Here is a 26,693-nt window from a genome sequence, read left to right on the forward strand (position 1 = left end):
GCCACCATTGAAAATCCTGTGCACGTAACTGGCTACTTTTAACCGTAAATAACATACAGCCTATAAAACATACTTTTGTGCCTAAACTTTCCTTTAAAGAAATTCTTACAATAAAACCTGAAAACAAACTTGATCAGCATCGTTTTGTCATTTCTTCAACTTCTATTATTATTTGTCTCTGTTCTTCTTTTGTAGGATCCTTGGTTCAATGCTATAAAATTCTCCCAGTCACTTTAGTACGTCTTGATAAAATTTAAAAGGATCGATATAGCTCCGCAGTCGTGAATTGAGGGGGGGATTCCGGATGTTTACTGAATTTGTTCTATTAATGTGAATATTTCCCCCTCACCTCAGGGGACGCAAAACTTGTTTTTCTTTGTATCCATATGTCTTGGGACAACGTAAATTACGTAATCAAATTGGCATGGAAGGTGATAGCCACCAAACAGTGTCAGATCTGCCATATTGTCTTTCAAAAAGCAATATTGAGATTTAACATTTCCAGACCCCAGCACTCAGGTGATAACGAAACGGGGGGGGGGGTGGGTGGGTAAGAACAATGAAGAACTGAGCAAACTCGAACTATGAAAGGGATATCAGTATGCCAACTCAATTGGCTGTGGGCTGTGTCATTGGTATTGCAAATGTAAGCCATTTTGGAAGTATTTTTGTGGACGGGGGGGGGGGGGGCGTGTCCCCATGCTCCCAGTGACTACGGCTTGTTATAGAAAAAACATTTATATAACTATATACTTATGGATAGATATAGGCAGGTATCCAATTTTCTCTGTGACCCAAATTGTGTGTTATAATTACAGACGACAACTGAATCAGTTTCCATACGGCGCTCGGAACTTTGACCAAACATGTCAATCACTAATTCAAAGTTAACTTAAAGGGTGTGAAGTCTCGCGCAAAAAGAAACGTCTAATGCCGGTATTCTGACCTAGTTTCGAATGAGGTGTAACAGAAGTGTTAGACACCACCATCGATCCCAGAAAATACACACACAGCGATAGACATCTCAGGTCCAGCTAAAAATAACAAGGTATCCCGTTTCAAAACTATCTGCATTTTGTAGCTACACAAACAAAACGTCACTTGCAAGCAACAGAAAGTTAACTTTTTCAGATGGCCTCACGTGGTTTGGGGCGAGTCTTCAATGCCTTTAATTATTCAAGCTTTCATTCGAGATGCTTATTATGGCAAAATGACTAAACCTTATGAGAGGCAGGCGGATCTCATTACGCTATATATACAAATAGCCTTTCCAGTATATATATATATCATAGCTATTTATTTCTCTTTTGCTGTCCCCTTTTTTCCCTTTGCTGTCCCCGTTTAGTCCCCGATAATTTATGTAGGAGTTTTAGCATTCCCCCTTCCCTCCCCTCTTGATACGCCACGGTAGCGAGCATTCTTGAATAACATTTAACACCATTCGTCCTTGTATTTACACTATGAGCTTTTCAATGAGCTTTGAGTTGCATCTGAGGAATTGACCTCATGAATTGTTTATACATAGACGTTACTCCAGTCACCAGATTTGTCATTTCTAGAAATACAACCCGGACTGCCAGTGATAAACAACAACATATCAAAACTAGTTATGTCTGAAGTCATGACATACAAGTTCTTAAACAATATCCACAGATAACGCACTGTAGGTGAGACGTGACTAGAGAAAAACCAGGTCAGAAGAATTGATATGGCCTGGGTCTGACACACAACCTGACATATTTGCGACATCGAAGAGCGCTCACCAAAGGAGAAAACTGGCCTATCCATTGAAGGATTGTGTTTTATTTCGAACGATTCCTGCTAATCATTGATGAATCGCGAAGATGTCTAATGTTTAGGCTCATACTTGACAGAGTTGAGTTTTGTAATGTATAGCTCTTAAAAATATAGGCTAGGCCTAGGCCCATTACGTTACAATACAAGTTGTTAGGCTAATGTTTTGACTTGGCATAACACTGACAGTAGTACCTTACTCCTTAGTAATATTGTACTAGTATTGTTACTAGGCATAAGGTAGTAGTTGTAGAAGTGGGTCTAGAATTAATGTTAGGCCTAGCTAGGCTATGCCAAGGATTTAGAACTCAGTCTAAAGTTAGCCTAGCCTTGCATACAACTATCAAATAGCATAGGCTGTAGTGTAGGTAGCATGGTGGGCTCATAATTGACGCACTTAAGCCTTAAGGATTTGATCAACTCTGTCTATCAAGGAAAAATCCAAATCACTCAACTGTATGTGTATTTCATATGTGTACTTCCTCAGAAATGTAATGATCTCAAAATATTTAAGGTTCTGTGCTTATGCACCGTACAATTGAGCAGAATTTAACCACAAAATGTCTGCCGTGTCATGTTCTTTCATACCCCTAAATTGACCCATTCGTCGATAAGCTAACTGTAGTAAAGGCCTTAGTATACATCCATTAACTTTAAATGCTGTTTGCTATGCTCTGAGCCTCTAAGCTCAGACAGGTCAAGTCCCAGAGAGTAGTGTGATCATATTGAGGTAATGTTGGTTATTTTTAGGGTGTACGATTTCCAAATGCCCAAAAAACGTGCAAAACTGGGGGAGGATGTTATAAAGCTTAAAAAGAACCACAATTTGGTCAGCAAATAGCTGAAATGGATTCAAGCTCATGAAATATGTATTTTTTCTAGACTGCAAAAAGTTTAGGTGGCCTGCTGTATCGTTGCGAGTAATAATTGAAGGTGTGTCAATTACGGGGGTGCGTCAATTATGAAGCCTTTACTATACTACTACTAGGCCTCGTTCTAGCCCTACTGTAGTGCAAGTTGTGTAATGTCACTCAGTATTACTATTTGCACAAGTTAACTTACTGTAGGCCTAGCATTAGCCTATCACCTTCTGAGGTAACAGGGAAAAAAATGATGCTGATGACATTTCATGAAATATGAAGTGATTTTTGGCAAGTGGAAAACAAACTATAACTTAAAGGGTGTGAAGACTCGCGCAAAAAGAAACGTCTAATGCCGGTTATCTGACCTAGTTTCGAATGAGGTGTAACAGAAGTGTTACACACCACCATCGATCCCAGAAAATGCACACACATCTTGCTTCCGTCGGTACTTAGACACTAGTGTACCTCTGTACAAACAGCTGCAGTCAATACACACATCACAGTGTACTAACGATACAGCAATGGACATCTCAGGTCCAGCTAAAGATAACAAGGTATCATGTTTCATTACTGTCTGCATTTTGTAGCGACAAGAGAAAAACTTCACTTGCAATCAACGGAAAGTTAACTTTTTCAGTACACGGTTTGGGGCGAGTCTTCAATGCCTTTAAAAGCATTGCAAAAGACTTGCCCCAAACTGCGTGCCCTGCTCTGAAAAAGTTAAACTTCAGTTTATTTTTGCAGTGTATTTTTGATTTGTGAAACCCATTCATCTGTAGGTGGCTTCGATCCAAATGTTGCAACACAACAAGTTGATTTTGCAAAGGACGTTTTGTGCAAAGATGTCAGTCATCAGTTTACAGTCAATATGTCAGCCTAAGCATATCATGAAAAGAAAGATATGCCTTAACAATGATAGTGTATGTATACCTATTACCTGGACTACTATGATGATAATGTGTCTCACCTGTAAGTATGATCCAAATCTGTGGATACAAATGGAAAGTAATGCAGTTCTCAAGTTTTATGTTAATGAGATGATCGGGATCCAAGTTCTCCTTTTTAATTGGTAACTGCATGGTCATGAAAATTTTAAATATATTTGAAACGTGTTGCAAAGTTTTGAATGTCAAAAGATAACAAAAACAAAAAGGAAACTGTCATGCTATGTTTTACAATCATTATTATCTTGAAAATTGAATTTATGATATTGTCTGTGTATAGTATTGTAGTTTGGTATCCAGATTGGGCATGGAAGACTAAGTTAGATTTATCGTGTTTTAGGGCTTTTAATAACAGTTATTTGCTGATCCTTTAGAGTCAAGGGCGGCAGAACCGGGGGGGGGGCACAGGGGGCACGTGCCCCCCCAACATTTCCTCAGGTTAAAAATGTGCCCTTTTTCTACATAAAAATTGAGGTGTCTAGTTAGCAAGAGGCCAGGGAACCAGAATGAACACTCGGGAAGGGCCATTTCTGGCCATCTGAGGGGTTTGTAAAACCAAAAATTTTCTTGTACGCTCCGCGCCAACCGATGGTGGCGCTCCGCTCAGATATTTCTCTAAATTTAGTGTATGCAGTCTGCTCAAGGTTAGGTAAAGTACTGCTGTCTAAGTACAAGTTTAATTCAAAAGTTTAATTATATGTATTTTGTGGAAGGTAAAAAGTACTGTACTGTTTACCACAGAGCAAAGTCAGATAGATACAAGGTGCCACTAGCTTATAGAACAGCTTTTTTTGCAATTGATAAATTAATTGTTTGTAAAATCAATTATAGGTATTGCTATATAAGCATCACTCAGTTTTAGTCATCCCACTGACCTCATAATTAACAAAATCTTGTTAAGCTTGTTAGCCCACAGCCTTAGCGAGATAATTTAGGTTAATCAGGTAATAAAGGCCAATAAAAATAAATTTATAGAAATTAGGAGGATGTTTGGGAAATGGTTAACAATACATTGGTACACTGTTTCAACTGGTAAAAGTTTTTCTCAAGGCTCAAATCCTCATTTTTGAGACTTAATTAATCTGTTTTATCTAGCTTGCATAAACTTTTATAGCTCACCATTCAAACTGTATTTTTGCTGTTCATATAATTTGTGAATAACATAAATTACACCAATTGCTACAAAGTCTTAGAGTGGTATGATCGTATTGTATCATTTTAATTATTTCAAATCCTCCACTTCTATCCCATCTGCATCTCTGAATAGGGTTACATTTCCATTGTTAACTTTTGGGGGCTTTTCAGTATTCATAACTTTATCTCAATTAAAGCTTGTACTGGTAATATTGCTGATAGAAAAAGGGGAATACTAGGTAACAATATTTGATTGGGAACTGTGAGTTTAGCTTGAAAGCTACAGTATGCCCATCATTTCAGTCGTTCCCCTTTGTTGGGGGTTTTAGTTTTCTGAAGATGTCTGACCAATTAGCTGCATGCTTGATGCTACAAGAACAGTGTAAATTGTTGGATAACAGTGTTCCTTGCCAGCAGTAAAAAATGCAAACATTGAGCAAATTACAAAATAATAAATATTCATCTCTCTTTCATATCGGAGAGTTTTTATCTTGTGATATTTGTAAAAATTGCTTTTACTGCTCCTGTGAGTTTTTACTACAAGTTAAAAGCCCAGAGACCCCAGACAGTGATGACAACACAGAAGTCAATCAAAGATCAATATTCGGTCTGAATGCTGTAGCTGTATGTAGAATCCTGCTTGGTGTGACTGTGGAAGTACACTGACCAGTGTAAGCTGCCTAGGGACATTGTGCAATAAAGATGACCTGGCTGTATGTTCCTGCTTAGTTCATTTACACAGAATATAGTAACAAAATATAGTTTAAAAAATAAGTTACAAAATAGTTACAACATATAGTTACAAAATATAGTAAAAGTTATCCAGAGGCAGTACCTAGTTTATATGGCCTGGTTTTGTATTTTAATTTGTTCAGTGGAAGTACAATAATGTCTGTGAAACTTGCCAGGAGTATTACCAGGTGTGCATAGCCTGGCTGTTCATAGGTCTCTGCAAGGTCACTGAAAATGCAAGGTGTTTGAAGCTGCCAAGAAGCAGTACTCAAATTGAAATGCCTGACTAAATATTCCTACATGTTGATGCAGTGTCAAGTATACTGAATGCTGTCCAAGTCCTTTTGTTATTTTATTACAGTTTATTCAAGTTGTTAGTCTCAATCCTTTGACTCCTGACAATGTTAATTACTGGAGAGTGTGAAGGTTAAGGTACCAAGTGGTATGATATAGTGTGTGCTGAATTATCTCAAGTTGGATGTATTTGCCATCTAATATTTCCTGTCGTTTAAGGACTTAAGCGAATGCATCACCTTGAGAAGTTGAGATACGCTTCTTATCTGATAAATTAAATTTGTTTCTGGTCTGATGTTAGATATCTACAAACTCTGCAAAGTAGAGTAAAACCTAGGCATGACTTAATTTGCATAAGAGTCAAGCTGGCAGTTGTTATAGTTTTTAAGTGTTTAGCTTTCAAATCATTAACTGAGTTTATCAGTTTTGGACAATTGGAAAATTTTCATTTGAAAGAGTTTGTATAGAACAATGCAATGATGAGGTAATCTCGGTGGAAATTTACCAGGGTTGGGTTGTACTGTATTTGAATGCTAATCATGAAATACCATAATGCAAGTTGAGTAACGTTAGTCCTCAATATAAACATTTAGTACCATTGCACTAATATTCTAACAAGCAAGCTACCAGTACCAATGTGACTATATTTTCTTGGAAGTTTGAAGTACACTAACACCCTCAGTATAGTCTTGTAATAAATTCAACAGGTGTAGTTTGAAGTTGTTATATGGTTAAAATATTTTGGACTGAACAAAATTCTTTCTGTTTTCTCCATTTTATTTTTAACACTTTTATAAGGTGTCATATCTTTAAGACAGACTGAGTTTAAAAGTTGCATAGTTGTACATTCTATGCTGTCAATAAATCTTGGTAGGCAAGTTCCAAACACCAACATAAATCAACAGACAATATATTTATTTAAGTCTTGTCAGTCAATCCTACTTCTAGCGTTCACCTTTCATCCAATATATTAACAAGATGTTTGTTTCTCCTCCTCCTTTTCTTTGTGTTGTCCATATTACCCTTTTTTCCTCCCCTCTCCTCTCCTCTCCCCTCCCCCTCTCCCCCCCCCCAAGTGGCATTCCCCATAGTGAACTGAGTTCTTGTTTACACAAGTGCCTGTATTAAAGTTTGTTAAAGGATGTAGGCTAGACATTACTAACTCTCTTCATATTCTTTCAACCACTATGAATTGTTTGTTGTGAGTAAAAAAGCAAAATACATTTGACTTCAGTCCTACTGTGTGTTTTTATACATGCTGTACCTTCACATCCATTTGACAAATGTTTGGAGAACAATCTTACAATTTATGATAGTTTAATTCCCAACTGGTGGCTCCCTCATTAAAGTGACATGGAAGGGTTCACCAGATGAGTTATTGGGGTCAAACAGCACACCACTCCTCCACATTATATATCTTCTTTTACCCCCAGTGTGCCTCCTCTTTGATAAAAGGATGATTCTTGTCAGTGTGTGTTCCTACTACTGTCAAAAACATTCCATGTTTATGCCAGCAAATTTATAACCAGTTGCATTCCATTAGGGCAGTATCTTGAAGCTTTGACTGCATGCTGTATGACTCAATGACTCCTTTCATGCGGGCAGAATTGTCCTATAATATCTAATCACCGCTGTGGAATTACACACTATATACACATTCTTCCTTCAGTATTTTAATTAAACACTTGTTATTTGTTTTAGTTTTTTATCTTTTTAAGAGGATACAAAGGCCAGTTGTACCATGGTTGTATTGTCTAGGCTCTAACTTTGAGTGCATGCGTACATTGTGACTGTCAGTATAAGGTTGTAAGTATATCTTGCTCAAAAGTTTTGGTTTCTTTCATTGTTCTTAATCCTTATAGGATGATTCATATATGAGCATAGGGTTTACCTTCTTGTGAAAGACAGGATATAAGATCGTAGGTGTCATAAAATGGGTGAAGGTAAGAGCTAGGATTGACAAATTGGACACCATGTGGTTGCCAATACCCGTTGGTCGTTCCCTAATTAATATACAGGCGTGACGAGTGTTTGTTTAGATAGAGCAAATGATTTCATTCACAAGTTTAATTCATTCATAAAAATTCAATTCAGTTATGCTTATTTTAGTTATGCTTATTTTAGTTATGCTTATTTAAGTTATGCTTATTTTATGCTTATTTTAGTTATGCTTATTTTAGTTATTGGTTATTTTACTTTGTATTTCTTCTTCTCCTGTTAGGTGGTTGATGCTGACAGTCATTTGCTGGTAATATCTCCTGGACAGACGTCAGACAGTAATGTAAGGTATGGGATTTAGATAAGTCTATAAATTTATTAAAATATAAACCATGTCCAAAAAAAAAAAACACTTGTCACTTAGTATCAAAAGTAAATGATGTGTTGAAAGAACAGTAGGAGCCAAATGTAAGAAACAGCTTTCATTATTTTAAGCTGCTAAACTAATATGACATATGTTCGTAATTTTATGTTTCCGCGTAGATGTCCGATCTGGTAGGTTTCGATAATGACGATGACTCCGAGTTGGGAAACTTTGTGACATCACTGAGTCCATCCAGCTCCAGCCTCGGTTCCAGTCAAGATCTCTCCCAATCGGAGCAAGCTTCCTCTTCAAAGATAGATGACTTCATACTAGACCAGAGTAACCCAGAGTCCAGCAAGAATTTAGGACAGGACAGGATTTGTCTGATCTGTGGAGACAAGGCCAATGGCGTCCATTACAATGTCCTCTCATGCGAAGGATGCAAGAGCTTCTTCTTACGGAACATCAAACAGAAGACAGAGTTCGTGTGTGCGCAGGGTGGCAAATGTGACATGGACCTCTACACCAGGAGGCACTGTCCAGCGTGTCGGATGAAGAGATGTCTGGAGTGTGGCATGAATATCGAAAGTGAGTACTCGACTGATGAAATATCGTTTTGTGAAAATTGATAAGCGATTTGAAGTTTTGATGGCTACTAGGGAGGTTTTGTAAGTTTTGCAGAAAATAACCAGTAAATAATAGTATTCTTGAAATAGCAATATGCTGGCACTCCTTTGTGTCTGTGATGTTGAAGAGCTTAAATTTGGTGGTATGTATTCCAGATATTAAGTAGGCGAACTTGGAAGATATAAGAAGACTAAATAATGTATAAAACAAACAAAGATAAATCTTAGAAATTCAGCTAGATGTTCATTAAGGAATTGTAATGTGCAGTACATTAATCCAATGTCATGTGAATCCCCATCCCACCCCACCCCAGCCCACCCCACCCTACCCCATCCCACCCCACCTCTGCCTTTCAAAGGAAATTTACAGAATTGTACGATTTACATGCTTGGGTGGAAAAGTTATGAATTGTTTCTCAAAGTTCACTTTGCATCCTTAAAATAAAATGTTTTAAGTCGTAGTTAAACAGGTAGAAAAACTGAACAGACATGTGTACTTGTTGGTTATCCATTACAGTACCTCAAAGACAAGCATGATAGATATAACATGACGTATCAGCACGAACCATTACAGTACTCAATTGGATTACAATCAAAAAGACAGTAGCCATGGAGCTTTCCTAATTCTGAAGACGTTTAAATGCTTTGCTGATCAATTTGGTTGAGAATTATGAAGGAATATATTGTTTCTATGTGAACAATAGTATGGTCTAGTGTGCTTTCAGTTGAAGATTAATCAATTAAATGCAATTAGTTACTTCAAATTAATTAATCTGGTTAACTACACCATACTCTTAAATTGTATTGTTTGTTTACATCTTCTAAACTGAGGAGCTCAGTTTCTGTTTCAAAAGGAATAACTTGGTGATGTATTTACCAAGAATGTTTGACAAAATTTTTTTAAAGTTCAGTGGTTATTTTTTTACATTTCTTAATTTCAGAAGGATGAAGATAGTGCTTCCAATTGTCCACCACTATTTGAACCATTTTTTTTTACTGCTTTGTTCTTGATTTTCTTTCTATGATATTATAAATAACATCACTTTTGTACACAGGAGTTTGGGACCCAAAGAGATTACAAACAAGAAAACCTCTGGTTAGGATGAAGAGGAAAAAGAAAAGACCGCGTAGTCCAAAAGTTGTCTCCCAAAGTCCTCAGTGGAATTCACCTCTGGCCCCTCTTTCTGTCGACCAGTCTGAACTCTTAGACAGACTGGAGAAAGGCTACTCTGCCTCGAAAGATCTCTTCCGAAATATCACGGTAAGAAGTTTACTTGGTCACTCGCTCAGCATCATTAGACTAACATGTCTGGGTTTTCAAAGAACCCAAGTTGACTTTCTTACAAGTTGGAAGCAGGTCTCTGAGTTCAGTTTGTTCAATTTTGCCAATGATTTTTGTTTTGATGCCAAACTCGTATTACAAGTGTATTTCTATAGCTTGACAAGTCAACTTGTATTTCAAATAAAGAACCACACGTCTTGGTTTCTGAAAGAAAAGTTTGCGTTGCTTTGTTAATATGTGATTAATTATCCCCTTACATCTATCACTTTGTGTTCACCCTGCTCATTAACCTGTCTGTCTTCTGTGCGTGTTTTTTGTCCCTTCTGCTATTGGGTCATTCCGTGTCAAATCACGGATGGCTGTTGCTGCACCCTCTCCAAAAATTCTCATTTTTTGTATGATTGGACCATCATGAAATAAGCATATTCTGAAAATTTCAGTTGCATTGCTTTACAATTGACCGATTTATCACACTTTGAAATTCCGCAATTTGTCGCCACCATGGCATTTTGGCATTTTCTTGACTTTTGAGGTCTCATTTCTCAGCAATTAAACATTCTACTACCTTTCTATTACAGATGCCTATAGAGTCTATCCCAGAGAACAGAAAATTAAAAAATTAGGCTACAAAAATATTGTCTTGTGGAGTTAGGTCAACTTAAAAGTGTCAAAATATTCGATTTTTGTACTTTTCACTAAAAAATGTGCTATTTTTAGTGATGAATTGCTCCTAAACCATTGCTTCAGGGTACTTGATTCTTTCAGAAGTTATTATGTCTGGTACAAACATTACAAAATAATGATTACAATGCTTTCCTATAAGATGTTTGCAAGTTGTGCAACTCTAAAGTTGCTATTTCATGCTGCGATTCAGCATGAGGTAGGGGTTTTGATGCCAATTTTTTACCAAAGTAACCATGTTATAGCTGTCAGGGTTTTATACTTTAATTATAAGTATAAAGTTCTTACACCTAAACAAATTTCAGGGTTCTAGCTGTTCTCAATATAAATTTATGAAGTTGTTAAGTTGCACCAATGTACAAAAGAGGTCGTCTTTGACAGCCAATAACTCAAAACGCGTCATGTTGAAAAAATCTGATAATTTTTTCTGGAAGAGATATAGTACCACCCTGTTTGTACAAAAAATTTCAAAGTTTGGGATTTTTACAAAAAAACGTTTTTGCAGTACAGTGTATGTACTGTACATACATGTATGTACTGGTTGAAATTCATTTTATAAGTCTTCTAATTAAATGAATTCAACCAGGAGCAGACAAGTACATTGGAAATAGTAGTTATTTTATATGAAATTAAAAAATGCACAGTATTAAATTGAATGACCTTGAAGTACAGTACAATATCCAGGCTCAAAACACATGGAACATCAAAACAAGCAAAAACGTTTTTTTGTAAAACTACAACATACCCCAAAATTTGGTGATTTGATATGGAATGACCCTATTGTTACTTGTCATTTAGCCTTTGAAGAAGATTCTGCTAGGATCGAAACGTCAGGGCAACTTACTTTTACACATTCTCCTACACAGGCTCTCTAGTGGATAAGCAGTTTGCTAACAGTTTTATTTTATTTTTATGTGATTAATTAATAAGAAATGAAAACCTGACCAGACATTGAACTGTTGAGGATTGATGAGGTTTCAATAATTACTCGATCTTCATGTTTCATTTTGATATATCATCATTGATCATTGTCAGAGTAGTTAAAGGGATAACAAATTGTATTGTTATATCAAATAATGGTATATAAAATAAAGGGTTAGTTATATAAAATTTATATCACAGAGCAAAGTAAGAAAGAAATGCATTTGTCCAACTTGGTATTTCATTCCTTTGCTGAGATATTACAAAAATTTGCAATTTATTCAGATGAGTACATTGTGCAATAATTTGTGATGTTATACATGGACATTGGACAACAGGCTGAATTCAGTATTTTTCACGGATGCAATGAGGAACCACTACGTAATTGAAATCACCAATTAGTTTTGATGAAGTCACTCGATCATCCATAATAACTTGTCACACGTTTGAATTATATTCCGAGGCGAGATATAATCGTGTCAGTTTTATAAAAAAACAAAACCAGCTGTTGGTTTAGTCTATGAATGACATCACTGACTAGTGTGCAATGCACTCATCCAAATAAAGTGAATAAAAATATAATGTTTCATATCTCAACAAGGGAGTAAGCTATTAAAGCTGGTTGTTAAATTAATGTTCTTCAATTAACAGACTCTGTGTTGTGTATTTGATCATTCTCAGCTACTGTTGTTATCCCTTTAAACTAAATAACAGTGTTCTGTCGAGTTTAATCTTCTGCAATCACTTTCGTTTGATTTCACAAAATTAATTTGTGAGGAAATTGGCTTACATATATATATTAAGTTTAAGTATATTGGGCAGCTAGCTTCTTTGATCTGTGCTTTGAAAAGTTTGTCAACCCCAAACAGAAGTTTGTTTTGAATCAACAAACTTTTAAGACATTTCATGGCATATCTGAACTGGGAACACCATCATGATAAAAGAAGTGTTTTTTTTAATTATTTTTTTATCAGTGCTTGTTGTAACAAGAGCTCAGAGTGTATAAAGCCACCTGCACACACGTAGTCAAGATCAGATCTCACTCAGCCTCTGATTTCATAACTTCATGTAAATATATGTCAGGTTCTGAAAAGTTTGTTCACCCTGGAAATGCCCATGAATTATAAATACATGGATATTGAAGTAGTAAGATAAAGAAGCATATGCGCTCTTTGTTTAATCTGACATGGCGTCCTTAAGTAGTATTAACAAGATTGACAGAGTTTTAATGAATTTGCCTTCCTGTCTCACTCAGAGGATTAAATATACATTTACTGTATGACCTTGAAGAGTGTTGTTCAATTTACAGAGATGGTACACAGAGATGGTCTAAGTATGACATGACCTGATTGTGTTTCCACAAATATCTAGACGAGCACTTGACTTCTTCCTCTCTCATGTCAATCCTTTATTTCTAATGTTGTGTTTTTTTTTCTTGCCGATGGCACAAGGAATATATATATGCGATGGTGATAGCGTTAGTTGGGGTATATGTGTGTATATGTGACACCCTGGTTTGTAAACATGATATAAACTCACCAAGCATAGCTTGCATAAAGTTAACATGTCATGTTATTGAGTGATGTCAAAGACACTTTGAGGTCACCAGTGATCAAAGTATGTGGAAACCTTGTTTGTAAGCTTACAGAACATCTGTGTGGCATTGGTGAATGTCATGGTCAGGAGGTAGGAGCCCCTCAATGAATACTACACTTTCAGCAGTTCTTTTAGAGGTCAAAGGTCATTTGTGGTCAAGTTCACAAATTTTAGCTTTTGTGTACCTCATAGTTGGTATGTAGGTGTTCGTTAAAATGTTCTAGGCTGCTTCCGTTATTGGTGGTCAAAGGTCATTTGAGGTGACAATAGATGTCAAGGTCTAAACTTGTAAACTTGATAACACCAAAAGTAAAACTTGGATGAACTGCATGCTTAGCATGTACAAGAACCCTAGTGTTTTCTGAAGAGGTCAAAGGTCATGTGAGATCAATAGGTGTCAAAGTCTGAAATCCACATAAACATTATAACTCCAAAGTTAAAGCTACAATATATCTGTGAGTTTACCGATGCTATCATTTTTTTGGGTGAACATACATCTGGTCAAATTCAGTTTCATGAAGGGGTCAATATACAATAGGTCTTAAGTAAACCTTCTAAAGAACACACAGTCAGCCAAGAAAATGAATCTACTTCAAAGAGTTCATACACTTATGTCGGGTGCTTTAAAAACAAACTCATTTGGCCCTTGTCTGTTTTCACTCTCTGAGCTTCAAGGGGTCCACAGGTTTTCTCAAATGGTCTCAAAATTTGCTCAAGGTATAAACAGATTATCTCAAATGGACTCAAAATTGGCCTTATTCTCTGTGATATCCACTAGATGGCTTTGGCAATAAGTTGTGAAAATATTTCACAGTGAATAAACAATTTCATGTAAATCATTCACTAATAACAGTTATTAAAGGTGTGGTTGTTGGCAGAGCTGATTTGCTAGCTCAAAATAGGTAATAGAAATGTCAGATACTCTGCAAATGGAATTGAAGAATGGTTATGGTTATAAGAAAATCAATTTAATCAAATGCCATATCTTGCCTACGACATTGCTTTGTTTCACATACTGCCATATGTACCCTCAAATTTTGTGAAAATCTAGTGCATTTGATATGCAATAAATTCTCTTTGCTCTTTCAAAAATATAGAGTGGTACCGTGAATGGAATAAATGTAATTATAAATCCTTTCTTATATCTTCCTGTCCCTTTTTTTTGTGTCATCAGAGGGGTATCCCAGAGAAGTTTGTGAACTACTGGACCCAAGCTTCGAGTGTCAGACATCCTAATTCAATAACTGACGACAGTAAGGTCGAGAAAAATACCCAAGAGACTCTAGAACCCAGCCCCAAGAAGGAAGACGAGGTTATTACCACTACACCCGACCCATCTGAAAATCATAAGGGAGGGACGACATGCTTACCATCCATCCATAAAGTAACAGAGTACCTGACCAAAGGCTGTGCCTCTGGTGGCAATAGCAATAAAGATATCAAACTTCCAGAACACTGCGAGCCAGTCCACAAAGAGATGCTACACCTAGCCATGGATATGTTCGCTACGGTCGTGAAACAGACCATCCACTTTGCCAAGAATATTCCAGGCTTCACGGACCTGACGTGCGACGATCAGGCCGTGCTGATCAAGTCGAGCATAGTCGACGCGCTGCTCTTGCGGTGCACCGAGTCCTTTGAACTCGAGAAGGGTTACTTGGAGAATCCTTTCAATGGCGATAAGTTTGACATCAATATGATGTACTATATGGGGTTTTCAGCTCTTCCAGAACCAGCGTTCCAGTTCATGAGGTCTACGAAGGCGTGTGGCCTAAACAAAGCAGAGTTTGCACTCCTCACCGCTGCTGCGATTATTGCACCAGGTATAAAGCTTTTGCCATTCCGATCCTTGTTTATCAATGTTATACGTTTTCTATCATGATGATTTCTCTCTATGCAGGGTATAAGGAAATTGAGCAAAATATGTACCATTTTGCAAGGTTTCTGTCAATTTTTATGTTTCCTTGCCTCCCCTTACAGCCCCACATTTTTGGTAACTTGCCTTAGGCAGGCAAGTTAACCTATGCAATCAAGTTGGCATGTGGGTGTGTGTGCGTGTGTGTGTATGTGACGCCCCAGCTTGTAAATAAAATATCTCAAGATAGGTGACCTCTGCAGTTCTCATATGTGGCAAATCACTTTGCCATAATTAGTACAAGAATCCTATTGTTTTGGGTGGAGGTCAATTGTCATTTGGGTCAGCAGAGTACAAAATGTGAAAATCTCAAAAATCCTGTATCCATTCTCCAGAACCTGAATATCAAAGGAGCTTATACTTGATATCTTTGTAATCACCATATCTCCAGATAGGAAACTTTATTGGCTCTCATATCTTGCATGTGGCTGCCCTATAATGAATACAAGAACCTTATTGTTTTTTTTGTGAAGGTCAAAGGTCATTTGGGGTCCAAATGGTCAAAACATCAAAGTACTTTATCTTTGAGAACTTCGCCTTCTAAAAAGAGATTATATATGCATGGTAGATTACCCAAATGATAAGTAAAATCCTCCACAATTTGGTGCAGGTGAAAGCTCATTTAAGGTTTGCAGAAGTCAAACCTTATAAAATTTCTAAAGGTCAGGTCTCAATGAAGATGTGAAACTTATGCTGATTTGACTTCCCCATATGTGGTAGAACCTCCTTGCTGCTTTAGGTGCAGGTCAAAGGTCGGCTTAGGGTACATACAGTATGAACTTTAGCCAGAGTTAGCTTGCAAAGTACTCTTGTGCTGCATATGTAATGTATTTAAAAGCAAGTAACTGCTGGGAGGGCTCTCCTTCTGGTTCTCTTTTCCAAAAGTGTCACAATTTCTTTGATTTTGTTAATCCTTGCTGGAGGCAAATTTTTGTACGTAAAGTACTGTTATATTTTAAAAATGTTCATATAGCAAATGTGGCACAGAATCTCTTAGCCTGTTGGTTTTCTGATCTTCTATGTTGTACCAACAGCCTATTATATTTTATGTTGGCCATTGGTGACTGTAGAAGCTGTTCTTCCAAATTACAGGCAATGTGATATTAAATGTCCCTGGTTGACATTTTAAACCGTTTTTGTCTTCCACTCGCAGATCGTTCAGACCTCAAGAATCGTGACTTAGCAGAAAGTATGCAGACACTCTTAATTTCAACACTGTACTCAGCAACCAAACATTTCCACCCAGACAAACCCCTACTCTTTGCAAACCTTATGTCCAAGCTAACCACTTTGAGAGACATGTCGGTACTGCACCTCAGTGAACTTATGGAGGTCCAGGTTCGTGAGACAGACCTGAGTCCTCTCGTCGTGGAACTGTTCGGCCTGGACTCGTGACAGACTTACAGACCTTGAAGATGCATGTACTTTGCAACGGGTATTCAGTCTTCTCTTGTAGCTACAAGTTTTGTACGCAACTTATTTTTCATGACTCGTGAGTATGGCATCTAAGGTACTCAGCTTTGTGATGCTGGTTGGGAACCAAGCAGCTATCTTATGAAACGGGTCTCTACAGTGTTGGTATTGAAGTTGAAGAAGGGCTTCAAGATCCAAGTCATGCCACCTTATTAATATTTTCCTGCAATGAGGGTTGCTGATGTGGTGATGTTCTTCAAGATCCAAGCAGTTCCACTTTATTAATATTGTCCTGCAATGAGGGTAGCTGGTATGGTGATGTTCTTCAAGATCCAAGCAGTGCCACCTTATTTATATTGTCCTGCAATGAGGGTAGCTGGTGTGGTGATTGCTCTACAAGATCAAAGTAACCTTCTTATCAATAAGGGACCTGCTTTGAGGATAGCCACTTGGTGGTGCTCTCCAAGATGCATGCTGTAATCTCCTTCAAAGAGAGTCTGAGGTTGTAGTACGTTTCTTGATTATAAACTTCAAGAGCTTTGCAGCCTTCTTATTGATAAGGTTCATGTTGTCATGGTACCCATTTCATTTGGAGTGTTCTTCAAGCTGCCATGTTTTTCACAGAGTCTCTGAAACTGAGAGTGAAATCCTGGAAGAGCTATCTATGGAATTGTCATGAGTCAGTTCCTGGTTTAAAAACAAAAACAAAATAGTTTCTCAAAATTGCCAAAATTCATTTGACACCAAGAACTTGGTGTAGAAGACATTAGAGGATCTTCACAGCTAATTATATAGGCAGCATAAACCTGATTAAAACAAAGGGTTCATAAGCTTCTGTTTATTGGAAGAGTAGACTTTTCCTCTCATGCATCTGAAATAGCATTGCACTTTCCATCATTTGAAATCAGGAAACATTTGTCTACGTTCACAGTATTTTCAACACTGGTATTTTCAACAATGACCTTGTCGGCAACATTTCTCCAGGCTATAAGAAATTCCCAGGCAGTGGTGGTTTCATTGTTGCACTTTACAACAGCAGTGTATGTAATGCTCTTTGATTGTTAGTAATCGTGTGCCTATGAAAGAGGAAACAGTTTAACTTTCAGATATGAACCTCCACATTGGTTCTTATTATATTCTGTGAATAAACACCTATTTTGGACATACAACATAACGTTGCAAACTTTTGATATCGCCTTTCAATCACCTCAGGTGTAGATTATTTTACTGCACGTAAAAATATGAGTGGGTAAAATACGACTGTAGGATTGAAGGAATTCAATTTGACAAGATTAAAACTTCCCAAATGTCTTTGTAATATATATTTTCTCCAAAAAATTTCCTTTTTTCTCATATACCCAGCAGAAAGTTTTCATGTTGCTTTGCCTATTTAGGAAGCATTATCGAGATGGTTTTCGTGAGCTTCAGTAGTGCTACAGATGAGGAAAGCGTTCATTTGTGTATGAAATGGGGTTTGGGGTTTGAACACTCACCAGTCATTCTCTGAAGTTAATACTGACTGTGGTTTTACAAGGTATCATCAAGTTCAGGGGTTATCAATGAACTTTCTACAATGACCAGAGATAAATATTTGTTGTAGTAAAGGGTCAGAGAAAAGTAACCAACCTACCTACCTGCATTGAGCATTGTGCAGAATATGCAGGTAGGGGGCTCCAGCCTAACGTAGTAAGGGCCTGTATCGTCAATCGGCTGTTTTTCGTGGGCCGGATTAAAATCTGTTGTGGGCTGGATATGGCCTAGTGTAGACAGTTGCCTATTGAGAACTGCTGACCACAAAATGCATCCCACATCTGCTCTTTATATCTCATGACACATGTTTTCAACCTAAAAGGAGGTCTCAATGGCCTCTCTAAATAAATATCAGTTTCTTAGCCTAGACTCGCAACTATTTTGTACCAGATATACATAGGCTTAGCCTATTTTTAATATAAAACATTGGACAGAAGTTGTTGTTATAAAGAGACTTTAAGACTTAACGAAGCAATATGAAGCTAATATTCAGATATTTCTACTTCTATAGCTGCATTCTGTGTTGGGTGTTACTGTGGCAACACTCCAAGCAAGCCATGCAGTGGTCACAGATGCTTTGGTAACCAGTCATCAGTATTACCTGTATTAATTTGCTAGTATTATATGCTAGTATTATATGCTAGAAAGTCAAATAGTGGTCACACCTTCACAAAGTTAAACATGTTTTTTTAACTGCCACTGTAAAAGCAGTTACTGATGCTGCTCAGTGACTGGGAATAATAAGAGCCTCTAAGGAAGGTAATTTTGAATGCTTCTAGCAATCGTCAGTGTGCTAAAATAAGGGAAGCCACACTGATGACATTGGTGTACAACCATTTGATTACACTTATTTAGTGACTTGTTAACAGTTTAAGCAAGGAATAAATAATATTCTGTCCTTGACTTTTAATGTAATAATATTGTTCTTTGATTTGTAGACCACTGAGACTTTCTGGACTAAAATTAAACATATCATGTTTTTCAGGTATTAACTGATCTTTCCTTGGCCCTGTGAATGTGATACCACCAGGATGTGGGCAAATTTGACACAATGTGCAGCTATAAAGTGCAACCCCCCCCCCATCCCCCTGTAAAGATGGCATGGATATTTATAGCTTGACTTTCTAGTAGCTGAGAATGTATAAATTATCTGTTCACCATTAAAAACCGTAGTTCGCTTTTATTTGTTAGCTCAAAAAACTAAAGACATTGTCCACCTTTTTTGTTGGATTTCGTATGGGCGATGCTTGTCAATGTCACATTCAAGGTTGCAGTAGTGAAATGTAACCTTAGTGATTTTAATGAACAACAGAGTAGGCAAAATGAAAATATTTCTATAAGTTACTTTGTTATGAAATGTTGAATGCCATTTGTCGTGTCAAGTTTCACAAAGCAAATGATGATGAAGCAAAAAAACAACGTCTATTTTGTCATCTTATTCTTTATTCAAAGATTTTGATTTGTTTTGTAACAACGACTAGATTCCTATGTGCCTGTTCCTCATTGTAAAAGAGAAGATCATCTCATTTGCAGGAACTTATCCAAGAGCAAACTGCAGGGGGGGGGGGATACAAAAAAGTACAATTTTGCATTGCTTACCAAAATCAGATGAATTTCTCGGTGGCAAAATTCAGAATGTCTTCGACAGCCATGTCAGAAAAGTGAAACAGAAAAGGATAAAGTAAAAAATTTAATGAAATTGCGGAGCACAGTTAATATGTGATAGTAATTTATGACGATGCAATTTAAACAGTCGAGTCAAGAATTTGCGGTTATTTTTGTCAACAACTACAGATGCCATTGCCCTGATTTCTTGGCAAAATTTATTGTGTGCTTAGAATGTCTATCTAAAACTGCTTCCATCTGCCCCAAAACTATTAAACAGTTTTTGAAGATACTGCTAATAGAGATGAATTGCATTATAAACTAAAGTTTAACACAATCATTGCTAACTGACATTGAAATTTAGAGGAAGACTCCTAGTGTGAAGCATTGTTTATATATATAGATAATGATGCAGTTATGAATGGTGTAAGATGTCTAAGGGATGGTGGTGGTACAGGTATACAAAATGAAAGTCAGACCGTATATCTCTTGGATTAATGTTTTATAGCTGTACCATTTCATGTATGTATCAGGTATCCGTGGACTGGGAGGACAGGGCATAATAGCTTTACCCTCATCTATGATCCATGTTATTTATGTTTGTCTTGTAGAAATGTTTGAGGATACATGAGTGAGGTATGCATTTACTCAAGGAAATGGTGTTTGCAGTAGAAGTGAAATCCCACTGCATTTATATAAACTTTCAAAATGGTATGAAGGAAAAAATTTATATCTTTAAAACCGGCAGCCAAATTTTCATGTTAGATCTAATTGATTAGTTACTTTCGATCAAATAAATATTGATACTGTTTTGACATTTATTTATTCAAGGTTCATAAAACTGATAAATTAAAATGTATTGAATGAAGAATTGCAAAGAAAACTTTTAATGTGACATTAGAAAGTATTGTAATGTTGCTAGCTATTGTTATTAAAATATTAAAAATAGGTCCATCTCTGCACTAGACATTCTATTCACATTTTATAATAATATACCCTATCTGTATATAAAATTAGTACCAAGACTACTGAAAGCTTATAATGTATATGATCAAAATAGACGACTATCAGAGCTGTTAAAATCCACATCTACTTCCTTCTTTGTCATTTCTGAAGTGTTCAAAAGATTGAAGTGTTCTAAATAGGTCTGTGGATTTGACAACAGGAATCTACGTATGCTGTGAAATGTGTATTAGGGTTGGATGCTCAAGGCTCTTTACTAGTGTGGTCTTTTGGAGGCAACCTCCTAGTATTCCTTGCAAGATGCATTTGGATGGTCTGCATTTCCACGTGCAACAGAGGGGGAGGGTAATAACATTCTTTACAAGGAATTGTTAAAAATAGATAAAGACATTGTTTACTGACAGTTGGGGATTTCATGAAGACATTTCAAGGCATTGAAGACTCCCCCCAAACCGCATGCCTTGTTATCTTTTATCTAGACCTGAGATGTCCCTGCTGTTATGTACACTGTGTTGTGGGTATTGACCGTAGCTGTATGTATTGACTGTACACTAGTGTCTAATTACCGACGGTAGCAAGCCGTGTGTGTATTTTCTGGGATCAATGGTGGTGTCTAACACTTTTGTTACACCTCATTGGAAAGTAGATCAGATTACCGGCATGAGACGTTTCTTTGTGTGCGAGTGTTCACACCCTTTAAGGATAATATTTTACTAGACAGGTATTGAATACCCATCAACATCTCTCAAATATGATAAAATGTGTAAATAAGTCTGTTAGAGTAGAGAAGACAAGAAATACATAGAGTTGATGTTTGCAAGTTTTATGTGAATGCCAGGAACAGGACACACACAAACCACAAAATAATTAAACCAAGAGAAGTCAAAGCTTACACTAAGGTCACTTTAGGCCTTATTGAGAAGACAGAATGAGAAAATTGCAAAAACAAAAATAATTAACTTAAAACAATAAAGAAATACAAACAAATGAAAATATTGGCTTATATAAATTACAGTAATTAATGTAAGGAGTAAAACATTTAATAGATATTACACCAGTTGTTGTTCATACAGCTACATTTACATTAGTGTTACATCAATAACATCAGGAATGAGAGGATAGGGACAAGGTGTGTGTGTGGGGGGGGGGGGGTATAGGTTGAGTTTTCACTAAGATATAATCTGACCAACTTACAATAAAAGTAACAAAATATTTATGGAATTCCTCAGAGGCAGGCATCACACTTGAATAAACCTTGGTATGATTGACATCAGAATATGTTGAAAATCTATTCACGTTATGGAGTTCTACAGTATTCAGCAGACACAGAGTGGCTGCTTCAACATTGCAAAGAAACGGACAGACCTCTCCAACATCGACCAACACAATTCTACTTTGTTGTTTTAAGTAAGAAACAGACAGGCCTCTTCAACACTGACAGGAAAAACAAACAACCCATAACGTTGCTTTTGACCAAAAAACTTTCCAACTGTGAAATATAGGTTTCTTCTGGGTTTTTTTTATTCATTTTACTTTATAACATCCGAGTTTCGCCAAAGTAAAATTTCTACTGAAACATGCATCACTCAACAGGTTTAAGAAAATTAATTAGTTTCGATTTTTTAAGGACTAAATCAATTTCCTATTTTTGCTCTGCAGCCTTGCCCTGCCAAATTTTGAATTGTGCTGACTGGAAAAAGAAAGCACTTTTTTTTGTCTATTCTCTTACATATTTAGCAAAACATCAAACACTTTTTTGTTCAAATGACACTTTTATAGAGGGAAGAGGGAAACAAAGTAAATATGATCATAAACAGATTGACCCCAAAACATACAACCTTCATCAACAGTTTGAGACAAAGGAGAAAATGTCTACACACAGCCAAACTCTACTCAACAACTAACTCTACTCTATAAACCAACAGTAATTCAGCCATTTCATTTCCTCTTTGAACACTCACAGAGGTGACAATACAGTTTCTCTGTTACTTATAATAGTTAGCACAGATGACAAATATTTACTGCTATTTTGTTTCATATTTTACATCAGTATTACAAAAGCCTATTAATAACTGTACAACCAATAATATACCTCCAAACCGCCACTCAACATTTTAGTAACCGTGGCTACCCAAACTGCTTGACTTCACCACTTTGAAACTATACAGATATTTGTTCTTTTTTTTTTATTTCTTTCGTAGCTCTGTACAATAAGTCATATTCACAGACAAAATTCAAACCAATGCTCACCAATAAAAACTCTGTAAGATAGAAGAAGAATTGCTACAAAGACTGGAGAAATTATTTCAATGAAATTAACATACTGAGAATAATAAATACTATCAATCAACAAACATTTTTTTTTTTATAATAACTTCTAAATTCAAATTTTAAATAGCCAATTGGTTTTCTTTTCTCTCTTTTTTTTTTAAGTATTGTACACTTCAAGACATGGATTTGAATACATAACTACCCAATTTTTCTTTAAAAAATAATTAACTCAAACTGAGTAACAGGCTCTGAAGAATGATAAATTTTACATTAAAAAAATAAAATAAAAACCAAGCAAAACAGTTCAGTTTAATAGGAATCATTTCTTCCACTCAATTTTGTTAAAGTTTGTAAAACTCTTGTGTGCTACTCGAGCAACGAATACTCAGACCACATGTACATAATGTGACAGTCCGATGATATCCTTCCTGATTGCAGGTTTGGTATCCTGTGAAAACAATACATCAAACTGGGCCATCTATGGTTTTGTTCTTATATGGACAGCTTGGTACGACGTCAAGCACTTTGCATATGTCATACTAAGTCAAAAAACTTCTCATATGTTCGTACCTGGTCAGTTTCAGAGTCTAACTTCCAAAGGACAGCGATGACTCTAAACCAAGGGCTTGAAACCAAGGACTACTTGAAACCATCTTTACTGCACTTAATGTACAGAGCAGAGTATCATCTGCAATACAGATAGTGCAACAGTAGTGTGTAGACAGGTGAGTAAGGAACAATCTAACCACTGTCTACATTCAAATGTATGACATGTAGAAATTACCAGCAAAAAGAAAACTTGATAGAACTTTAAAAAAAGGTGAGAGGTATTAAAGTTAAAATAAAATAAATAAATAAATCATTTAAATCTCTCTTTAAGTAATCCCTCAAGTCCATCAAATCCTTGTCTAAACATTTTCATGACAAACCAGACCAGGATAAAGAAAACAACCATTGTTAGAAATAAGGCTTTTCAAAATCAAATATCTTATGGCAGTACGAATTTATTATTAGAGTTAAACCTTATCATCTGAATCATGGCTATATTTGAATCATCTTTGTTTATATAACGTCATCACATTTGGTTGCAACCTGCCATGTCGTAAGAGCACCCACATACGTCTGACAGGCACTCCTTTCTTTGCTAATAATAATAAACGCTTGAGAAAGAGGGGGCTGATGTGAAGGTCTTCTCGATAAAAGCCAGTGATGGGTATTAGTGTATATGCAGTAGAAAGAAGATGTTGTTGAAAGTAAATTCATTAGCTTTTAGGTGAATATTGATTTCATACCTCCATGACAGGTACCAAAGTGTGACAAATATGCAAGCCCCAAAACACCATGAAAAGGGCAACAATGTAGGGTGACACACATTGTTAAAAATCTTTGTCAATGACTACCACAATCAGGAAGGGGGGAGGGGGATAGTTTGGCAAATATGGGTGTCATTTTAAACCCTGAAAATATTTGTTTTTAAGTTTAGTGTCCTGTTGTTCATTTTTTAATCCTTTTGATTCTGACCATGAGACAGCTAGCATCTAAACATATGGCACACTGGCTGTTTACAACATATTTATCACAATTGCAAATTAATATTCAAAAGATGACCATAAGACCTTTTGTTCACCCTCCAAAATATTCTCTTCAATCTGCAATGATCGCTATTTTGTGACTCTTTTATGATGATAACTATGACACAAGAGTATAAGTAATGAGATATTGTGTCATATTAGGTGTTAGAACTGTGTGTAATTATAGCACAGACAAATGCAATGTAGACACACTAATGTCAGTTAGATTGGGTCAGCAGTAGCTATTAATTAAGCATTTACATTCATAACATTAGAATAAATATCGTTTTACAATCTTGGTTTAACATTTATTTATAGCCAAGCCACATGTTAAAAGATATGTGCTTTACAGAGATCCATTAATAATGCTTGCTCTCAGATTTTAACTTTACAACATGAACTTCATAATTTGAAAAGAGATTAATATATGACATATGTGGCTTTAGGAATCACAAAATTGACTTGGAGATTATCATTTTTTGATTTCACTGTGTAGGCTCCAATTGATCCATTCTGTAGTGTACTAACACAGGAAAAATGAATACTACATTTAAATGACTTTTTTTTGCTAGGATATGTAAATCCTTTTATAATGAGTAATTATACCTGCATCTTCTCTTTGTTTTTTTTTTTTTAATATAATCTAACGTTTATGGTGCAGCCTCGTAGGTGGAAACGATGGAAGAGATAATTCATAGAATACTGTTTGGCCTTCAATTGGTACTCAAGTAGGAAGGGACACATATGCTAATTGACACTCATGTTGATCTGTTGCATCGGTCCATCTTTATATCGGTACTATAACAGGGTGTGGTGTAAACGTTGGTGTTCATATTTCAGACATACACCGTAATCTGAAGTGGAGTCAAATTTGACACCATTTTAAATGATACCAAAGACCTGATGAGGTGTTACCTCATCACATTTTACACTCAGGGTTGACTTAGCTTCACTATGAGTGGTGTTTCTTGAAATAATCCCCAAATCTGTCACTTTCAAACCTGATCAGATTTACACTCAAGTCCAACCTGGTACATCACCAAGTACATACTTGAGTGCTGTGAGTTTGTACTTGAAATAAACACCCAGGTTCAGTTCATTTCAACCTCATCAGATTTACACTCCCATCTAACTTGGTACATCTTCAAGTACATGATCAATTTATTGTGTGTCCCTGCTTGAAACAACACCAAGGTGTGCGTCTCGTTCATACCTCATAAGATTTACACTCAAGTGTGACTTTACACATACTTGGTATGTCTTCTAGTATATACCCGAGGATCTTGAGGTCTTTCTTGGAATAATACACAGGCCTGTCTCCTTTGTTCCTCATCAGATTTTTACACTCAAGTCCAACTTAGCCCCTATCCAAGCCAAAACCTGAGTGTGGTGTGGTGATTCTTAGAACAGCCCTTGTCTCCTTGTATCGACACCTCATCAGATTATTCAAGTCCCACTTGAATTACAGAATGGTGTTTCTTGGAAAGTCCCCAGCGAGGTCAACAGCAGCCACAGGTCATTAAGTAAACAACCATTAGTCTAAAGGGTCTTGAAATATCAGCCTCACATAGCCCTGGTCGCCACATAATGGTGTAGCACAGAATGGGCATGCTGCTTGGAACGCATGGGTGCCATGGGGTAGCGGAACCTGCGACCAGTACCTATGAGAGGAACGAAATAACGACTCAAATGTTAGAGCAGACAACATCCAAAAAAAGTAAATGAAAACTGTTTCTAACATGCAGGTATATTTTGTCTACAACAACAACAATCTAAGTAACATCTTTTTGCCCAAATTATTTGTAAATTAATTAATTTCCTTCTGTGTAAATCTTAGTTTTTCTCTCCAATCAAAAACATTTAAAGTTTAGAATGAGGCACAACAAACACTGATTTTGCTAGCAGTAGTAAGGTTATAAATTGAAACACTAATCCCACTAGCAATATATTTTAGTATTCAAGTTATTATGTGACCGTTACCATGAACACCCACTCAGTTTCTTTAAATTATTTCCAGCCACAAAAAAAACAATTGACCCCTTCCCACCCCCGACCCCACCTACCATAGGAGCACAGGCAGCTAATACATTTTATTCTTATTTATGCTATCCCTTCAACCAGTTTAAAGGTTTAGTGTAATAACAGAACCCTGTAAGATATAACCACATATCCTGGATAATGGAAACTCCACTACTGGAGACAAAACAAATATCTCATGAGAGATCCAGGAATCAAAACATAATCAACAAAAAGTTC

At 36.5% G+C, this 26,693-nt stretch overlaps 2 protein-coding genes across 4 annotated transcripts in view; one reads left to right on the forward strand and one right to left on the reverse strand.

The window, feature by feature from the left end:
• The first annotated feature begins 1,487 nt into the window (after positions 1–1,487).
• LOC139971325 (vitamin D3 receptor-like) lies at positions 1,488–20,718 on the forward strand. 3 transcript variants are annotated; one of them, XM_071977675.1, is made up of 6 exons: positions 1,488–1,875; positions 7,983–8,047; positions 8,243–8,651; positions 9,745–9,950; positions 14,344–14,992; positions 16,238–20,718. In XM_071977675.1, exons 3-6 carry the CDS (start codon positions 8,243–8,245, stop codon positions 16,477–16,479), a joined length of 1,506 nt encoding a protein of 501 aa, XP_071833776.1. In that variant the 5' UTR covers positions 1,488–1,875; positions 7,983–8,047; the 3' UTR covers positions 16,480–20,718. The 3 variants fall into 3 exon arrangements, with proteins under 3 accessions (XP_071833776.1, XP_071833777.1, XP_071833778.1); XM_071977676.1 differs by lacking the exon at positions 1,488–1,875 and adding an exon at positions 5,861–7,567; XM_071977677.1 differs by lacking the exon at positions 1,488–1,875 and adding an exon at positions 7,605–7,704.
• Positions 20,719–21,402: 684 nt separating this feature from the next.
• The window catches only part of LOC139971326 (E3 ubiquitin-protein ligase pellino homolog 1-like), a 45,333-nt gene continuing 40,042 nt past the window's right edge, over positions 21,403–26,693 (reverse strand). Inside the window, exon 10 of the mRNA XM_071977678.1 lies at positions 21,403–26,098. Within this exon, the coding sequence (XP_071833779.1) occupies positions 25,972–26,098 (127 nt within the window). The 3' untranslated portion in view covers positions 21,403–25,971. The remainder of the gene's footprint in view (positions 26,099–26,693) is intronic.

The sequence above is a fragment of the Apostichopus japonicus genome, chromosome 8, assembly GCF_037975245.1.
Source record: "Apostichopus japonicus isolate 1M-3 chromosome 8, ASM3797524v1, whole genome shotgun sequence".
Taxonomy (NCBI): domain Eukaryota; kingdom Metazoa; phylum Echinodermata; class Holothuroidea; order Aspidochirotida; family Stichopodidae; genus Apostichopus; species Apostichopus japonicus.